The sequence below is a fragment of the Melospiza georgiana genome, chromosome 4, assembly GCF_028018845.1.
Source record: "Melospiza georgiana isolate bMelGeo1 chromosome 4, bMelGeo1.pri, whole genome shotgun sequence".
In the NCBI taxonomy this organism is placed as follows: Eukaryota; Metazoa; Chordata; class Aves; order Passeriformes; family Passerellidae; genus Melospiza; species Melospiza georgiana.
In genome coordinates, this window is record NC_080433.1 from 49303241 (window position 1) to 49322043 (window position 18803).

Below are 18803 nucleotides of genomic sequence, written 5' to 3' on the forward strand. Positions count from 1 at the left end.
TGCAGACAATATCTTTACACACTCATGGCGCTTCTTGTTTCCAGATTTATTCCTGAGATGTGAATTCATCCTCATTCCTGCCATTCACAGGAGATTTAGCAGCATTTGGATTAGCCAGTGAAAACCAAACATGCATTGCTGTGATACCAGTAAAAGAGAAAGGTGCACATACTATTCACTATTACAAGAAACAGAAAAAAATCCAAAACAGAAGTCTTAATCAGAATTTCACTTCCATCTACCTTAGTAGCTTTTTGTTAAGTATATGCATTTCTGTGGTAAGTAATTTTCATCATTTAGGCAGCATTTTTTAAACTGCCAACACACCTTGACCTTGAAATTTCAATTTCATTTTTCTCTGAAATTTCAAAGTTCACATAAGGAAATTAACGGAAAATTCCCCTTTCCAAAATTTGTGACTTATTTTATGCAAATTTTTTGTATTCCTAGTTCAACATTTATATTAATGAAACTTGAACAATAGCAATATAAGTGAAATGATTATACTTAATATAGCTATCCAGAATAAATTTCCATACAGCATCTGTAGATAATTTGGAAAAAGAAGCATAAAATAAATATGTGACTCCACTGATTATTTCCAGATCAAAAATTTGACAGTACTTGCCAAATCTGATTGTCTGGAAATTTAGGTTAATCTTTTTCAAGTTCTTAAGGTTTTAATACATGAAAATGGATCCTTTTGTTTCACTGCTATTAGAAACCTCATTTTCTGTGAAACTGCAAAGGACAATTACAATTGAAGTTCTTGTCTAATTATTGGACTTTGGGAGCTTTCAGAGAAACACTAAATATCAAAGACTCCAGAGAAGCACTGGGGAAACTGTGCTTCCTTCACTGTGCAGCTGAAATGGAGGCCCATTGTGAGCAGCTGCAACTGCAAATTATGCAAGGAGCAACACAAAACCAGAGAATTTCCTCTCTTGAGCCAGTGCTGTAAGAGCTTTCACCTTTAACTAGCAAGGATTTTGGGAAGAATGAGGCAGATAGCCATTAAAATAAAATAAAATTAACTGATGCAGGAGGAAATACACTTTGGCTTAGATTGTATTTTGTTTCTCTTTAAATTTTGAAAGCTGTGGTGATTTTTCAAAATTAAAAGAATATATTATGAACTGCTGATCTCAGTATTGTACATATAGTCTCCTACAAGTCTGGCAAACTCATAATAATTTCCTTTAATGGTGATGGCACTGCAATAGCTATATTTGTGACTGAAATGATATGGAAATATTATTATACCATTTTTTCTTAGTAAGTAATATATGAGCAGTATTATAACTGAGCTCTTGCAAAATATAACATTCCCTTATTAAAATTTAGTCATAAGTTCATTGAAACAGAATTCTAAACCTTTCTATCTCACCATTTATCTTTAGAAGTTTTGGTAATTTTCTGACATCTTTCATTTATGGCCATTCCTATGTCATACTAGCTAACTCTATTTATTACCTAAAGACCCTTTTCTGGTCTTGCACATTTAGAGAGTAATGTTCTCTTATTAATGGACTCACATAAAATGCCTTTCTAAGACAGCACTAAAAGGATCCTAGTTGACTGTACTGCTCTTCTGTGTTACAAAATTTGGATTATTACTGGCAGCAAATTAGACATTACTTGGTTGAGTTCCTATACAGTTCCAATTAATTATTATAAATGAAGAATGAAAAGAAAAAAACCAACTCACTCTTTAATCATGAATACTACAAACACTGATTGTAACCTCTTGCTTAGGAACAAGTTGCATGAAATTCTGCATATCCTTGTCTCTAATAGTGGTGCTGCTAATATAATTCTTATGAAAGTATAATGACAGAGCTCTCTTAAATAATAATATGCAAATAAAAGTAAATAATTTTTTGTTGTTCCACTAAGCATGCATAAGAATGCAAATGCAGAACTTGTTAGGAACATTTAAACCTGCTGTAAATATGGTAATATCTGAGTATTTTCTGAGCCAAGTCTGCATTAGGAAGAAAAATCATCTTTATTGAAATTTAGTTCACTCTTATAAACTTCTAATTCAAGGACGTTTCACATTGCTAGGCTGGGATAAAAGGATCTTGATCTAATTATGAATAATGGCCTTTATATTTTATTGATAAAGTCAACTGAAGTGTTAATCTCGGTTCTTTACTCAAGTCCTGTCTGCCAGGGCAACATGAAGCCAGTGCCTTCCCCCTGGGCTGGAAGATGTGTGTGGTGAGCAGGGCAGGTCATTGCTGGCCAGTGTCTGTCCCACTGCCACTCAGTAATTTCTTAGGCTTTCCATTTTAGCATGTCATTTTCCGTACGTTATTCACCTAAAAGGGTCAGCCTGCTCAGCAGTGTCACCATTGGTAGCCTGGCTACCAGACTCAGGGAGAAACTCTCAATATTCTGATGGCTGAAAATGGCAGGTATGGAGCCAGTAAAGCATCCAGTTTGGCAGTTTTACAATCATTTGTGCTTTTCTTAACAGTAGAACTGCTTGTAGATTAGGTAATACTTCCTGTGGGAAAAAAAAAAAAAAAGAAAAGCTCTTGTTGTTAATTGCATTAAAAGATAAGGGTTTTGCTCTTTCACAAAAGGGAACAATTCACTGGGTAATTTGAAGTAATTTATTCTGCATTCTATGCTCTAAATTAGGGGGATGTACTGCAGGTAACTGTTCCCTGACTTTGGTACACAAGCTGTCTTTTCCCTAGGCTATGGTGTCACAGTAGGAATAATGGCCCTAAAATGCAGATCAGAACTTGTCTGAGGGCCTCCTGAGTGACAGGTTCCTTTCAACATGCCATTGAGGTTTTCTGAGGATCTGAAAAGGCTTTTCAGATTAATCACAACCTAAAGGGCATCTTGTACAAGTATAAAATAATTATAATAATTATCTCCTTCCTCGTGAGATTATAGGGTTGCATCTACATTAGCAAACAGTTTATCCCTGCAGAAGTGATTTTGTAGACACAAACTGTTGTTGCTGAGGGCATGATGTCCACATTATATTAATTTATTGGAGAAAGTTTTTTTGACAAGCCCTCGTGTCCTGAAGGGAACACCCCTAAACTGCAGGAATGCGTTAGATTCACTCTTGGGCTCATTTTTTGCTTAATTTTCATCTAAAAGGGATTAATTTGCTGTGAAACATTCCAGAATCATTCCATGATATGATACAGACCACAGCAAATGGAGAAAATTTGAAAAACTGTTTGAAAATCAAAGTCCAGCTCCAAACTGAAATGCGGATATAAGTGCCCCTTGTAAGAGTCCAAGGAACTAGAGGAACAAAATACTATTTATTGATTTGTTTTGTCATTAATTCTCCTGTTGTGCACTACCTGCAAGTCTCAAACTACATATCATGCAGCAGGAAGCTGGCTACAGAAATTTAAGAGGGGCTGGTTATGACTGGCTACTTAGTGAGCTCCTAGCCATATTAAAATGCCATTTCAAGGCTGGCATAGTATATGCCGAAGAAAGTGCATTATTTCTTGAGGTAGACTCACTTGGATGAAAATCAGGGTTGAAGGTCCCTATAACTCTTACACAGCTGCTGTTACCTTCTAAAAGAGGATATTTGAAAAGGGGGTGGGAAATAGATTTTATTTTTCAAGGAAAACTGGGTGCCATTTAGATACTTCAGCTATCATTAAGCAATGACCTAGCTTGAATTAATTCCTAGCAAACCATCACAAGAATACCTTGAATTTTCTGTTTTCAGTATGTGCTGGTATTAATAATATCTTATTGTTTTACAATATTGACAAGCAAGTAGAGACTGAGAGCCAAAATTCTCTAGCATACTGGGTGATTCTAAAGACAGCATTAATTATCAGAGTCTATGCAACTGATTAGCTAAAGTGCCAGGGCAAAACCCCATTAATATTTGATAAAGCCCTGTGCAGAGAGAAAAAAAACCCTATTTTTTCATTTGTATGAGTAGAAAATTCGTATTTTCTTCTATGTGGGCATACCTCTGCTGAGTACAAGACGCTGTATCTGGATTACCTGCTGCACTTCATGTTCTACTTCCCAGCTGGTGGCTGAAGGTTGTTTGTGCTGCCTGGATGCCTTCCTTTAGCATCTCTCAGAGTGAAAAAAGTATTTTTCTATGCATATCCTCAGGAATAGAGATTTGCATTGTGTACCAGATCCATATTTTGGAAAAGTCTAGTCTAACTTTGATCTCACTTTTTTTTCTCTGAAGGTTGTGCCTGTGCTGGCTGTGACAAATGAGCATGGGTTAGGACTTGACATTAAAAGAGTGGAGGAACACATCCCAGCTGTGTTTCAACTAGGTTTACTCCCAGTTGACAACTCTCCTCTCTTCTTAGTGTGTTATGTCAACTGTTAGAACTATTTTTGGTCATTGCACAAGAAAGCTTCATATTTTTCTGTGATTTGAGCAACCTGTCATTTTTATTTACACTTGAACCCTTACTTTCAAGTGTGGCCCAAAATGTGTAGGAGTCAGGAATAAAACATGGATTAGGCTCAGACCTACAATTATTTGTCAGAAATGCTACTATGCCTATTGACAGATGTAAAATATTGCCATGAAAATAGCAGGGTAGAGCTCAGTCAGAGTCCTGCTTCCCTGTTCATCTGCAGAGGTCTCTCGTAGTGTTATCTGCCAGAAGAGTTCTTTAGGGAAAAAAAAAAATCAAAAAACTTTCAGTTGGATATTCATGCAATAGAATCTGAACATAAAAATTTCAGATCTGACAAGATTGTGTAATATAATGATGGCCTTCATCCATACTCATATGCATGTAAGAATCTCAGAATTAGTCCTCCACTATTGATTGAAAGATATTATGTTTAAGACAGTAGTCACTTTAAATAGAGCTAATAACAACAGAGATTTTTAAATTTCTGCATCCAAACTTTCAAAATATGTCTAATATATATAGTATAGTTTCTTCTGTTATCTAAAAATATTTGGACTTGAAAGTACATAATTTTTAGGTTCTACATCTCTACATTTTCTACATATTTTCTACATTTTCTTTGTTTCTGCTCTTGTGGGAAACAAGACTTTTTCATATCTCGACAATTGTTATGCTTGCCAGTTTTACATTTCCATGTTGTCATTGTTAAAAAAACAGGATGACAATACAACAAAGATTTTAAATTTAAAACATAAGTGATACAAAAGAGAGTGAGTTTTAAATAAAGTGAGGGAGCCTTAATTATGGAATACTCACTCATGCTCAACAGTTTGACTTTAACTCAATGAAGTTAGTAAAAAAGCGGTTTTGGTACTGAATAATTCACCTGTATTGTACTGTGACTTTTTGGGTCACCTTAAATGTTATGACACCGAGATGGCAATTATGCCTCGAAGATGTTAAAATAATAAGAAGACATATTTGTCTTAATCAAATCTTCATCACTGTGGTTAGTTTTCGAGTGGAGCACAATGTGGGTTTAGCAAAGTAGCGAGAACACTCACAGTTTTTTTTACTGTGAAATGCTGTTACTTTAGGAGTTTTTCTGAGGAGGATGAAATGACATGGAAGAAATCACTTCACTAATGAACTTGCAAAAAACTTGCTTATAGTTTTCTACATGAAAAAACTTAGTTCTTGTGTTCCTGTACTAGAGTACAAGAAAGGAATCAAGGTATTGATATAGAGACAAGACCCCAGAATCACTGAGCTGTGTCCTGATCCTGCCTGCTGGCAAGATACCGTCTGGTGCCCTTCTTATGGATATGGTTTTCTGCTGCAATGTGTTTATTTCCTTTTGATTTCTCTGTTTCCCTTCAGCCTTTCCTTTGCTTCACAAGCTAAGCTCTTTAAAACTCCTCCTGTGGTAGAGGCTTTATTCCTCTGACTGGAAGACTGTCCCCATATTTTTTGTGGGTTCAGTTTCACTTTCGTAAAGATGACTGGCCAGAATTGTGTAGTTAATTCTGAATGATAGTTTAAGAAACTTCATACTTTTCCTTCTGTGTCTTTAGAAATAGATCTATTAGAAATAGACAATTTAATAAGTTATAGGATTTGCCTTTTTACAGCCATCTTGTGTCACATTAATAATGATGTGCTCTTGATGATCAGCTTAAAGAAACAAATTGGTTTTACACATGTTGTTTCAGATGATAAGTTCCCAACTTGTAGTACAAATGCTATTAATCCCTGATATTTCCTTTCAGTACTACATGCTGGTACTGCACGTGGATTCAATCCACCTTTCAATTCTTGTAATCCACAGCATCTTCTGCTTAATGTAGAAGTCCTGTAGTGACGCTGTAGAAACTGCTCTATCTAAAACCAGACAAATTATATCTACCTCATTTCTTTGTCTGGAAAATGAGTTATCCAAAAGAACTGTCAAGTTAGTCTGGCATGAGCTACCTTTGGTAACACTGCTTCATTTTATCCTATGTTCTATTTACTTCCCTGTCTTTAATTTGTCTTTTTCTTCAAAGCTTTCAAAGCCCTTGCAAACTGAAGAGGTCAGACTAATAGGCTTACACTTGCACAGATCATTTTTGTCATTGCTTTTATATATGGGCACTTCAGTTCCCATTCTCACTAATATTTGATGCTTTCTTTGCCTTAGATTTGGAGGCTTATCTCTGCCGCTGCACGGCCTTTATGAAATCACAGTACACCCAGTGATTCAAATCTTAGTGAGACATTTTGTTCAAAGCTCATTGCATGATTATCTTTTTTTTTTTCACAGTTAAGCTTTTGATTGGTTAGTGAGATATGAATAAAGAAAATTTAAATAACCATCTGCAGGAGGATCACATGTAAGATATAAGCAAATACTGCTGTCTTGATGATTAAGTGAATAGCTCATACCTCCTGCAACTTAAAGCTCCCTTAATCATAGAAACTGGGAGAAGAATAGTTGAAAGTGGCATGATAATATCAGAGAAAATGATGAGAACTGGAGCCTAAGTACCCTCTAATACTGAGCACTTCATGGTCAGAGATTATTTCACAAAGCTGTTGGACATCATTGGGCAGCTTAAAGATATTTTAATACTTTGGATGTTTAAATATTCCATAATGTTTTATGCTAGTACTTAAAAAGTCAGTGAATGGAACGTGTAGGTTTAAGGCTAGATTATTACTTTAAGTTTTGTGTTTTCATAAATACGTAGAAGTATAGAACCTAACCTCCCAAAAATTAATGGGATTTTCTTTCTCCATACTGAGTAATGTGTCAGCATTAACATTTGTCAGGTGAACATTGTTTTGCTGGTCCTCATGAAATGACCAAGAAAAAATTTAGTCAGTTAAATACGTCTGTATTGTTTGAGTTGAAGCTGGCTAGAAAGACTGTGCATTTCTTGTTTACAATTTCTTTGCTTTCTTCATTGTTTTCAATCAGGTGTTGTAGTGAAAAATTAATGAAGATGAAAATTACTATCAACTGTGTGTACAGAGAACTGGGGTTAATCTGGAATCAGGGGACATTAACATTGATAGCAGTTTAGAGGGAAGACCATTATCACAACCATACATGAGCTTTTGGAAGAAATAAGTTCTTTCCCTCATCTCTGTGTTTCTAGCTGGGAGATGGAATGCAGCTAGGTGCCTAAAGCATTTTATACCTCTGGCAATTTGAGCATTCGTGCTTATCAGATTTTGGAAACAATAATATATATGTAAATTTCTCATCCAAGTGCTATGAGACTGTCTGCAAATGTAATTACCTGTACGTGCATCTGTCTACAGTTTCCCTCTGCTGGGAAACTAATTGAAGTATGCAAAGAAGAATATTTTTTTGTTTATTGCATGTTTTCATATATACCATAACTTTTTATTTTTCAGATATTTGAGATATTTTCTTTTCTTGAAACTGTCTCTTATAAAAGCTCACTTGCTAATCTGTTTCCAAGAACTCATGTTGTGTACATACATTTGTGCATGTGCTTAAATTTAAGTATGTGCTTAAGTTACACTGATTTAAATAAAAGAAATAAATGAGCATACCCATCAATCATATGCTAAAGGACTTTTATCAGATTTAATTTGCCTCAGAGTCCTAAGTTTTAGCACAGTAGCCTTTCAAAAGCCCTCTTTATGGTATTAAAGACCCAAAATCTTCAGTCTACTTCCACTGCTACACTTAACAAAGTGACAGTGACAAGACTGGTGTATCCATCTGCCTAGAGTGCTTTAACTATTTCTGAATGTTTCTTCGTAGTGGGGCTAAGCTCGCCATCACTGCTTATTCTGGCTATTGAAATATCCACACTGTTAAACAACTTTTTAAAGGAAAAAACCCAACAAACTCACCCCTTCTGCTTTGTGTGCACGGATTTCCCACATCTCCTTTGAGACACTAGTGTGCCTTGCTAGGCTAAATGCCACTTCCCTTTCTCTCATTACCCACCTGCATCAAAGAAAGTGAGAACGTGTCCATGTCTATCCCCAGCTTCCTTTTGGAATCAGAGTGCCCTTTGTGTCTGTTACAAGCTATGTTGTATGAAGCAAAAGGAAGATTGATTTTCACAAGTTACCATGTACCTGAAGTAATGAAAGTGGCAAATTACTTGTTCCCTGAGCAAACATGACGGGAATGTCATAGAGGGAATTTATATATATGCAAATGCACAGGGGTCACACTGGCGTTATTTTTACAGAGCGACCTTATTCACCAGGGGGGCATTTTTAAATCTGCATCAGTCTACACTGGAAAGGCTGAATAAAACTGCAAATACCTGCATTGTGGGGGATGTAGCAACTAACAGAACTAATAAATAATGTACAATTCAACACAGTAGAGAAGATAATTTAAATGGCTGCATTATTTCTGTAGAGACTTGGGGTCTCAAGTGATTTCTACTACTCATTTAGGCTTTTTATGAAATAGAAAATAAAATATTTGTCATAAAAACTAAACTAAGAGGATGTGGGACTAATTTTCTACCAGGTTTTTTGTCTCTTAAGAATTTTGTCAGGATTCAGTAGAAAAATAGGCTTATGTATCTTTTTGTGAACCCTTGCATTCACAGGGTCTGTGTATTTGCAAAAGGCAAATGGATCTTACTGACAGTGGAACTTCCCACATATGTAAAGCAGGAATGAATGAATTTTGAACAACTTCAAAAAAACTGTGAGAGTTGTTTTGAGAATCTGTTTTATGTAAAGAAAAGAAAAACAAGGAGCAACAGAGAAGAATGCTGTTACTCGTAGGAAACATGAAAATTTTATTTGTGTATAAGCTTTTAAAGGAAGAATAAAAGCTATTTTTTCCTTTTAATTTTTACTCCACAATAATTGAGATAACATGAGTTTTTACTTCACCTAAAATCAGAAAGCAAGGCAGTTTAGCACTGGTCATACAATATAAGGTAATTCCCATGTGATTCTCCTTTAATTCTGAATTGTTGGCAAGGTGGCTGAAATCAAGTCCAGAAACAAAGAAGGAAGAAAGTAGAAACACAAAAGCTTATGGATGCTACGGTTAAAATACACATCTGTGCATGGCATTTTCAGTACAGCTGAATGGTTGGAGCCCATCTGCTGTTGAAAGTGGGCTGATAGTGAGGTGGGGCAGTGACAAGGAGAGCCTGTGCAACATGAGTGTATTCACAATTTACTGTTGTTGAGCCACAGAGGGCAGGGGGAGGGATTTCTGCTGATGTGACAGCTTGTGAAACTCCTCTGCAGCATCAGATATGGTTTCTCCTTGAGAAAAAGCCCTGCAGTTTTTTGTCACTAATCACTAAAACAGTCTATTCTTGAGTTCGTGATACCAGATTGGTTTTGGTCTCATGGAGTGTGCTTCAGGCAAAAGAAATCTTAGGGAGCAAAAGTAACAAATCCTATGAAGGAATCATTGTGTTGTGGTGTCAGTGAAGAGCTGGGCACAACAGAGCCATCTCACACTCAGCCACTGCCTGTTTGGATTATGTGGGTGACATCTTTTTGTTATATTTTGAATGTGTTCCTGAACCACAAAAGGAGCTATCTTTCTTTTTTCTTGCTTCAAAGCACATTGAAAAATGAACTCAAACACGGCAGACTTTCATGTCCTCTTTTGTGTGAAAGTGCAGAGAATTCCTTGGGTTTATTTCCAATATGTTAGGTTAGAAACTGAAGGAAATTCTTTGTTACACATAAAGCTCATGTGTAAAATTGATTTTCACATGTAGGTGTTTCCTATAGCATGGCTATTCTCTGTTTTGATCGGCTTTGGCTTATGTGACATTATTGAAGGCTGGATGGATCACAGTGAGGGAGAGGTTCTGAAGAAAAGAAAGTAAATATAAGAATAAATCTTGCAAAAAGAAAACTATTCTAGTTATTATCTATAGTTTGTCTGTGGAGCTCTGCATCACCTCTAGTAAAAGCAGACATAATTTCAGAGCTTATTTGTCCTACTTATCACAGCCAGTTATGTTAGTGTAATGACAGTACTGAAATGGACTCAGTTTTATTTCCTGGATGCGCTTACCCGACACAGATCAGGGTTGCAAGAGGCTAGTGGTTATTTCAGAGCTGAGGTCAAATGCTACCTAGTCCCAGTGTCTTCTCAGTGCCCTATCACGGGCTGTTTTGCAAATCCATAACAAGATAGCCAGCATCAGGGTTTCAGAGCCCAGGTAATAATGCATGCAGTGAGATACTGAGCATATCTCATGGCCTCTCTGTCCTCTCCTTCTTTTCCAGCTCCTGACTCTGTCAATAATGTGCCTCCATTCCAATCTCAGCTTCTTGGACTATAAACCCTTCATTTTTTGTTTCTAGGGCTGTGTTGCTACAATGTGGTCCTTGTGTGTAGCAGGACTTCTCCTAGCAGAGAGCTTCACATCTTGTTTGTGCTCATGCAACCTCTTGCCTGTCCTTGGACTGACCACTGGGAGTGACAATGCCACAATCCCAGGTCTGGGTCTAGGGTTGCATAATATAATTACTTTGAAGGTTAACATCATTTTCCAGCTTTTTCTATTTGAACAGCTCTATGTTATAAATACTTTAACTGATTAGAGTTTTTTCTGTAGTTCTTGTGGTGCCTCTGAACTATTAGTCCCAAACTGCTCCTTGCACTGATTTTTTCTGTTAATTATGTTTATTATGAAACTATTATTAGACACAGTTCAGATTTTTTTCTTCCTAAAAGTGAATACCACTAATAACTAGTGCAGAAAAATGTAATAGGGTTGTGGTGCAGAAACTGATGAATAATTTTTCTCATGATTGGGAAACCTAGCAATGGCAATGAGCCCAGATTTTCTGTGTCAAAGCTGAAACCCTTCCCTGGCTTTGCAGAAAACAGTCTCACTCAGTGCTAGCTTACTCCTTTTTGCTCAGCTGTGTGCAGGGGTTTGCATCTTCACTCTGCCATGCATCCCGAGGGCTGCTGTTCTCGGGCAGAGAGGTTGGTTTTCTCTCTTTCCCCTGCCACTACTCTTTTTCCTGAGCATTTGCATTTTCTGATGTGCATTTGCTGCCAGTCTCACAGCGCAGTGAGGGAATCTGGCATCAGCAGAATACAGGAAGAAACTGTATTAGATTCAACCTTGCTTTAATGGTGCAAGTCCCACTAGGTTTTGAGAAATGTTATGTAGGTGAGGAAGAAAGATTTGATTTTAATGAGAGATGACTTGCACCAGCAGCATAACAGGTGCAGTATGAGAATCTAGAGTGAAAGAGTTAATTCATATTCTTTTCACAGACATAACTGTGAAAGAGCATATGCTGAATGTGCATTCTAGTCTCATTTTTTTGTTCTTATTTACAGTGACACATAATGTATTTCCCTTTAGCTTTGAGTGCTTCATAAACCTGGAGCTGATGATGAATATGCAGTTTACACTCCAAAGGCACTGGAATCAGTGCAAGAAGACCTTAGAGTGGTTCACAGCACACTGTTATCTCTGCTGTGATTATTAATCAGTCAGGCTTTCAGGGGCACACGCACCATCCTGGCTACAGCACTTGCTTACTCCTCTCTCCTTTTGCTTGATAAATGTGATATCTAAACCTCTGGGAAACTCATAAAAAATGTGTGACTTCTGTAAAGAATCCTGAATGCTGTTTGCTCTGAATTAATGTTTAAAAGGGTTTGGTGCACCCTTCAGTGGGTTGTTAGTTTCAGTCTTGTTTTCTTACACACAGCCTGCTCATCAATCTCCTGGAGAGCAAGATTGGCAGTTCTGGGGGAAGTGGTCTGCTTTCAAGTCTGGAAGATATAAGTGCAGTTGTGGGGTGTGTGTTGCCTCATCAGTGTGTGGTGTTATACTGGAAAGAAATTTACTGAAAGGAGAGGAATTGTTTTGAAGAAGTGGAAAATGATTTAAGACTTCCAACATATTACTGGTTAAATCTGTATTAGAGCAGTCGGCATTTCAGAGTTGTGGTTGCCCAAGATAGCACTGTACACAGGCAGAGGAGAAGAGATGCCCTTGAATTCCTTTGGGTTTCTTAGGAATACAATAGGAGACAAATGTGCAACCATAATGAATTAATGCATTTTTTTCTGCTCATAAAAACAATCTATTTGTAGGCATTACAATACAGCAACAATTTTGTTCAAGTGATCAAGTTTTCAACTTTTCTAGTATAAATGGTTTGAAATAGTTATCATTGTTCTACTGACCTATCAGCAGACACATGACCATGGTGTAGAGCTGTTCCACAGCCAGCTCCATAGGGTTCTTCCACAGAGAAGAAGTGAGAGAAGGACTCATAACTGTATCTCTTGCCACTCTCTGCACAGCTGTAATCCTTAAGCACTAGAGTCTACGTGCCTGAACTTGTCTTTTTGGCAGGTGGAGGGGTATTTTGTCTTTGGAGGAGGTTACTGAGAAATAAGTCATGTGCTATCTTGTGCTTGAACCACTCTGGTGGCTTGCTGTCACAGTGAAAACATCACTGAGAAGATGAGGGGAGCTCTGTGCAATTTCCCTTGGTGCAGTAAATCAGATCTTTTCATTACCCAGAGGTAGTGAGGGAGAGGGTAGTGAATCTGCCCTGCTCTACTTCATGTTTACAAACCCCTCAGGTCTTCCTAACAGGATTTCTCTGCAGGAGGATTGAGACATGAACTGAAGGTCTATTCAGATCTGTTACTGCCTTAGGACTCGTTGCACAATCCAAAAAGAGCTGCAATCCCAAAAGTCAGAGACACCACTGTTTGACCAGAGACAACTGCAGGGCCATGACTGGCTGCAGACACAGCAGTGGAACAGCTCAGTTTGTCAAAACCTGCTCAGAGATGCATGGGTTCATCCTTCTTGCCAGCTTTGGAGTCTGGTTATGAACACTGTTTGTGCCCTGAGAGAAATTATGATGATGCTGAATTCTCCTGGTACTGACTAGGATGGAGGAGTGCTGTCAGACCAGGGTGGGAGGTTATGTTGCTCCTCTATGTACCTCATTTAGAGCTCAGCAGAATTTAAGATTTTAAGACTGTGAGCTGGACACTTATAAAACATTAGTCAATTCTCCTTAAATTAAGAAAAATAGGCATTTTTAAGAAATCTTAAGATAAATATTTAATTTTGTGTATTTTTATTTTCAGGATGAATAAGAGATACTTACAGAAAGCAACAAAAGGAAAACTGCTAATAATAATATTTGTTGTAACACTGTGGGGGAAATTAGCATCTGGGGCAAATCATCATAAAGGTAAGAAATTCTGTTCTGTTCTATCATGTTGTGTCTGTGGCCTCCACCAACAAATTCAGAAGGGTCTGGGCTATGCCACCTTTCCTCCTTATGCATATTTATGTCTCCTGATACTGGTTCACTAATCAGTGAATTAGCATTTCATTAAATGCTAAAAAAGAGTAATAAAATACAAAAAAAATAGTGAGTACATTTTGTCTCATAAAAATAGTTATCAGCAGATATATATGATGCAAATGAATTCCTGGAAAGAAACAATTTTAGTAGCTTATATGATGCTTCTGTGTGCAGTTATCTACCAAGATTAACTTCATGGATAATGTGTATTGAATGAGATTGTTTCATCATAGAAAAAATACTGCCACTTTGCAGTATTGTCTGGTTTCTATGCTTTGCTCCTAACACCTGAGCAGGAACTTTTTGTGACAATGTGAGATTTGTTTCCTCTTGGTCATTCCAGCCCTTAATATGTATGTATTCATACCAGCACAAGCTGTGATGGATTATTTAATTTTGTAAAAAGGTCTTTCTTTTGCATGTGTGTTTCTGTTAACCCTAACACAAGAAACACGCTCTTCAGATTCATAAACAAATGTCTTGTTATAGGCTAATAGGACTTGAAATGTGAGGTGCAGGATAACAGGATTTTGAACTTCATTTCTCATCGTCATATAGTGTCGGCTGTTTATCTGCTTATACAAGATCAGAATAAGCTCTAACAACCTGGATAAAACAAGGGTGGGACACAAACATTACCACAAGCTAAGGAATTAAACCAAGAGGAAGAATTAAAAAAAAAACCCAGTTAGTTAATTTCTCTGGTTCCATGTATATTTTATGATGTTCACTCTGATGACAGGATTTCATGAGCAAGTATTTTTATATACCAAGCTGCTAGATATTTTTCTGTTGTTGAAGATACCTTTCTTCAAAATGACCCTCTGATTAAGGACTTCAGGATGCAGAGACATTTATGCAAAGTGTTATAGTAGTTGCAATTTGACTGCAGACAAAACAGAATCTGATGTGGTCCAGCAGGCCACCGGGTGGGCGTCATGCCAGAGAAGAACTGTGTTCCCCCTCCAAACCAAAATACAGATTTCTGCTGTGGCTTCCCAGTTTAGCTGTCTATTGGAAAAAAGCCAAGATATCCTAGCCTGCATTCAGAATTCTTTTGCTTTGATTATTTCTCTTTAAACATACAAATAGCCAATATCCAGACCATTTTGATTCCATGTGCACGGGCTGGTCAAGCTGTGTTTGCTTCTGTGGAATTCAAACTTTGCCAAAGTATGCTTACTGTACTTTTTGGAAAACTGATGAATAAAACCTATCACCATGGATTATATAGAAACAAATTATAAACATAAGGACTATTTTGGGATTTAGTGCTTCATAATTGAGAAAAAAAAAATCCACCACCAATTGTAGTTTAGCTGTGTGAGAGGAACTCCAGCAGAACTATACATTGATTATCTGGACAGTGTTTGTTGTTTAAACCTCAGCCTTAGAGCAGAGATAACTTAAGGAATATTTAATTTAATTTTTTTTAGATAAAAAAGTGCATGCCCTCCCTTAAAAATGAGATTATTAGCTGTAGGGTCTTTATATTCATGCAAGCTAACAAAAATCTCCTTTTTCTTTAATTTGTATCTTTTCATGCCTTTAAAAAATATATGAAGTTTTGCAGGAAAAAATAATAATGAGAAGCATGACTTGAGTATTTACTTTGGAAAAGCAGCTTCTTTACCTGTTCAATTTCTTTTGGAAAGAAAATATATTCAGAAATATTTTGGCTTGTGAATTTAGTAAATCAGCTCCACTCACTATACTGGGGATTTTTTAAAAAAGCAAAACTCAAGAGTTATGCAGCTCAATTACCATTGATTTCTAAAGGTACTAGGAGTTTGAATTCCCATTGTGTCATAGAAAATCTTCCCCCTGCTCTCATGGCAAAAATGGAGCTAAGGTACATTGAAGGAGAACTTCATGCTGTTCCCCTTTGCATGGAGTTTCCAAATACTGAGAAACGTGAAATTTTTTCTGCCCTAATTATCCCTAGCATCATTAATCTTCATTTATAGAAGTCCTTACTAACATATTGACATGACAAACCCTTAACGACTTTGAAGGAGCCCCTACAATTCCAAAAATCAATAATCTGCATTTTAAAAAAATCTTTACTTTCCTATTGACTTACTCATATTATTCACTAGTTGCACTAACCTTCAAACCCATCTCTTTTTCAGAAAGCTATTGTTAAAGAAAAGAAAAGGTACAAGAAGAAAAGGATCATCAGTGTGTGAAAAATTGTTTAATGAGCATTCTGCTCTCCAGGCAGACTTCAGGAGGAATATTAACAGATGACTCTGACAGGCTATGAGTAGATTGGTTGTGCTTATTTCTGGGATATGGCACAAATGAAAACTCCCAAGTCAGCAGCAAGAAAAATAGAGGCCAAGGCAGGGCATGGGAAACAAGGCTCTGAGGACCACTTGAGCAACAGGGTTACAAGCTGGGATTTCAGATTACATCTTTTCAGTGTAATGTGTGTGGGTGCCAAATCCACCTCTCTTTCTCTTGAGAAGTCTGGTTTGAAGAGACTTCTGCTCCCATTATCTTGACTGATGACTGGAGTTTCATCATTCTGGACAGTAAGTCCAAGAGCTAAGAATGTTAAACAGTGTTTAAAACAACACAAATCTTGCTCTTTTTTTTTTACTGCACACAGGATTATGCGTCCTTCAGTGTGATTCCTGGCTGTGCAAATGCTTATATTCTATTTATCCTGTCTTCTGTAAAAAAAAAAACAGTAACTTTGCTTTTCTTTTTGTTTTGCTGGAACCTGAGACCATGGTGACGGGTGCCTTAACCAAGCACATGCACCTGAGAATCAGCTTGCAGCCCCAGATGCATTTGTGCTGCAGTAGCTACATATGAGGAGAAAGGCACATCAGTCTCCAAAAGGATGTTGTCAAGTGTATGAGTCAAAAAACTGATAAAGACTAATCCTGATCCTCCTACACATTGCTAGCCCTTGGAGAACAAACAAACCTGTACAAACATACAGTGTTTGCTGGCAGATATGGCAGGCGGGCATCAGTTCAGCATCACTGCCTTTTTGCTATTTCTGTCATAGGGAGCATGAATTGATTTGATGACCATTGTATCACAGCCATGTTTAAGGTGTCAAGTGTTGAAATGGTCCTTTTGAGAAAAAAATGTGCTGATACCACCTCACAAGCACTTCTTTCTAGAGAAGAGACTACTGTGGCACAAAATTTATACTCTAAAATCAAAAACTCTTTCAAAATACATAAATCCATGAACTTTTTTATCAATAAGGTTTTTTTAAATTGATAATGTAATAAAATATCCTCGTTAAATGAAGAGTGCTTTTGAATCTAAGTATAGTTTAATATTTCTCAAAATGCAAAAATATAAGTTTAACATTAGTTTTAAATCCTGGAAAAAGTAAGAAGTAACTTAAAAATATGGCTAATGATGAATGCTTACATGCCAGAAGGAATTTGTTGAAGAACCAGAAGACACTCTAGGTAGATAAGTTATTGAATATTTTTTTTCTTATCGCGAAAAGTCATGATAATTTATTTTTATTTTAAAAAAGTCACTCAGAAGCTGAACTCATTAATCTGATGCCTATTATATAGATAAACCAAACTACCGTATGAGATGCAGAATTGCTGCTCCTACTTGTCTGTGAATTTGCACTAAATTAGAAGTCTGAGGGAATGTCTTTCTACTCACAAGGAGAAAATGAATTCTGGTTTCTCCTTGCAGAGGAGGAGCTGTTCCAAAATGCAGCTGAATGAAGGAGCCCCTAAAGCTGGTGGTTAGGTCGCCCTTCTTGGATGGGTCTGCCTTGCTCAGCCGCCTTGCTGGGGCAGGAACACTGCTGGCACCAGTGCTGTGATGCAGCCTGTGCCACACGTGCCTGGAGTTTGAGAATGGGTATGGCTATGGGAACCAAGAAACTACATTCCTAATGTTTTGAGACACTGTCTAGGTAAGACTAGAGAATATACCAAATGGTTACAGAGGAGGTCTGTGAAGTATTCAAACTCTCAGTAGAAATACCTTCATCATGAGGTTATAGTGGTTTAGTATGGGTTTACATTTGTCCTTTCTGTTGAGTATTTTACACTGTGTAGAAGACAGCATTCATAATGCAGAGGCCATTTGTATTAGAATTAAAAACAGAAAGTAGCATCAGTGCAGAGTGCAGAAACCAGATATAGACATTTCTTCTTCCACCTAAGCAACCACTTGAGAGCTGCATGCTCCCTCATTTTCCTTCGGTTGAGCTGAGTGAGCCCCATTGGAGGTGATGCCATTCTTTGGGGACATAAGATACGTGGTTTGAGCTACAGAGGGCACCAAATTCAGGTCTCCCAGTTCCACTCTGGGGGTTCTAATATAAGGGGTAAGAAGATGCAGTACTGTTTTTTCCTCAGTTTGCACATTTTTAAAGTACCTGTACTATAATGTTTATTGAGGGATCTGACCCTGCTGATAAATTCACCTTCTGGTTGTGTGGACCTGTCAAAGGACAGAAGAGTTGTTCTGCATATTCCCAGGTTCTTTACTGGAATTAGAAAATAAAATTCCCAATATTTAAATGAGGGAAGTTGCAGGCATGAAGAGGAATGTGTGTGGATGCCTTGGAAGCTGCCATGTGAGACTGGAAACTGGTGGGTAGGGTCTGTCAAAATATTAGATGGACACATCCACTCATGTGTTATTTTTCTGTCAGTCCTGCTTCATGCAAAAACTCTTTTGTCATATTTGCTGTCTCAAACATGGACCATCTTATCTCTTGTAGAAGTTTGGCCCAGAGATAAATTCTTTTAAATGAGAGTGCTTTGTGTGCAGCTTTCACTAACCTAATCCTAACTGTAATTAATGTTTAAATATAGAAACAAAGGAAGATAATAGTTATTTTAGCAGGCATAGGGAAGAAAGATATTAGATGTTCTTATCTAACTTTAGCCTGATTTGAAAGTTTCAGTCATCAGGATCAGAACCTAATCCAAAAATTGCCATTTCCTTGAAGATAAAATAGAACAGTCAGTCAAAAACTTTTGTATCAGTATCTGTCACTGCAATCTAAAATGTTAATGCCGTATCTGTTAGAATTCAGGAGATAACATTCCTTGGCCTTCTGCCAGGATCAAAAGGGAA

The 18803-nt window shown here is 37.2% G+C and overlaps 1 protein-coding gene across 4 annotated transcripts in view; it reads left to right on the plus strand.

Moving 5' to 3' along the window:
- Positions 1–18803, plus strand: part of TAFA2 (TAFA chemokine like family member 2) — a 189382-nt gene that overhangs the window by 119227 nt on the left and 51352 nt on the right. For all 4 annotated transcript variants that reach the window (XR_009114406.1, XR_009114405.1, XR_009114407.1 and 1 more), the window contains one exon: positions 13495–13601. Coding sequence is in view for 1 of the 4 variants with exons in the window: in XM_058023687.1 (XP_057879670.1) it covers positions 13496–13601 (106 nt within the window). In the remaining 3 variants the exon portion in view is untranslated. The remainder of the gene's footprint in view (positions 1–13494; positions 13602–18803) is intronic.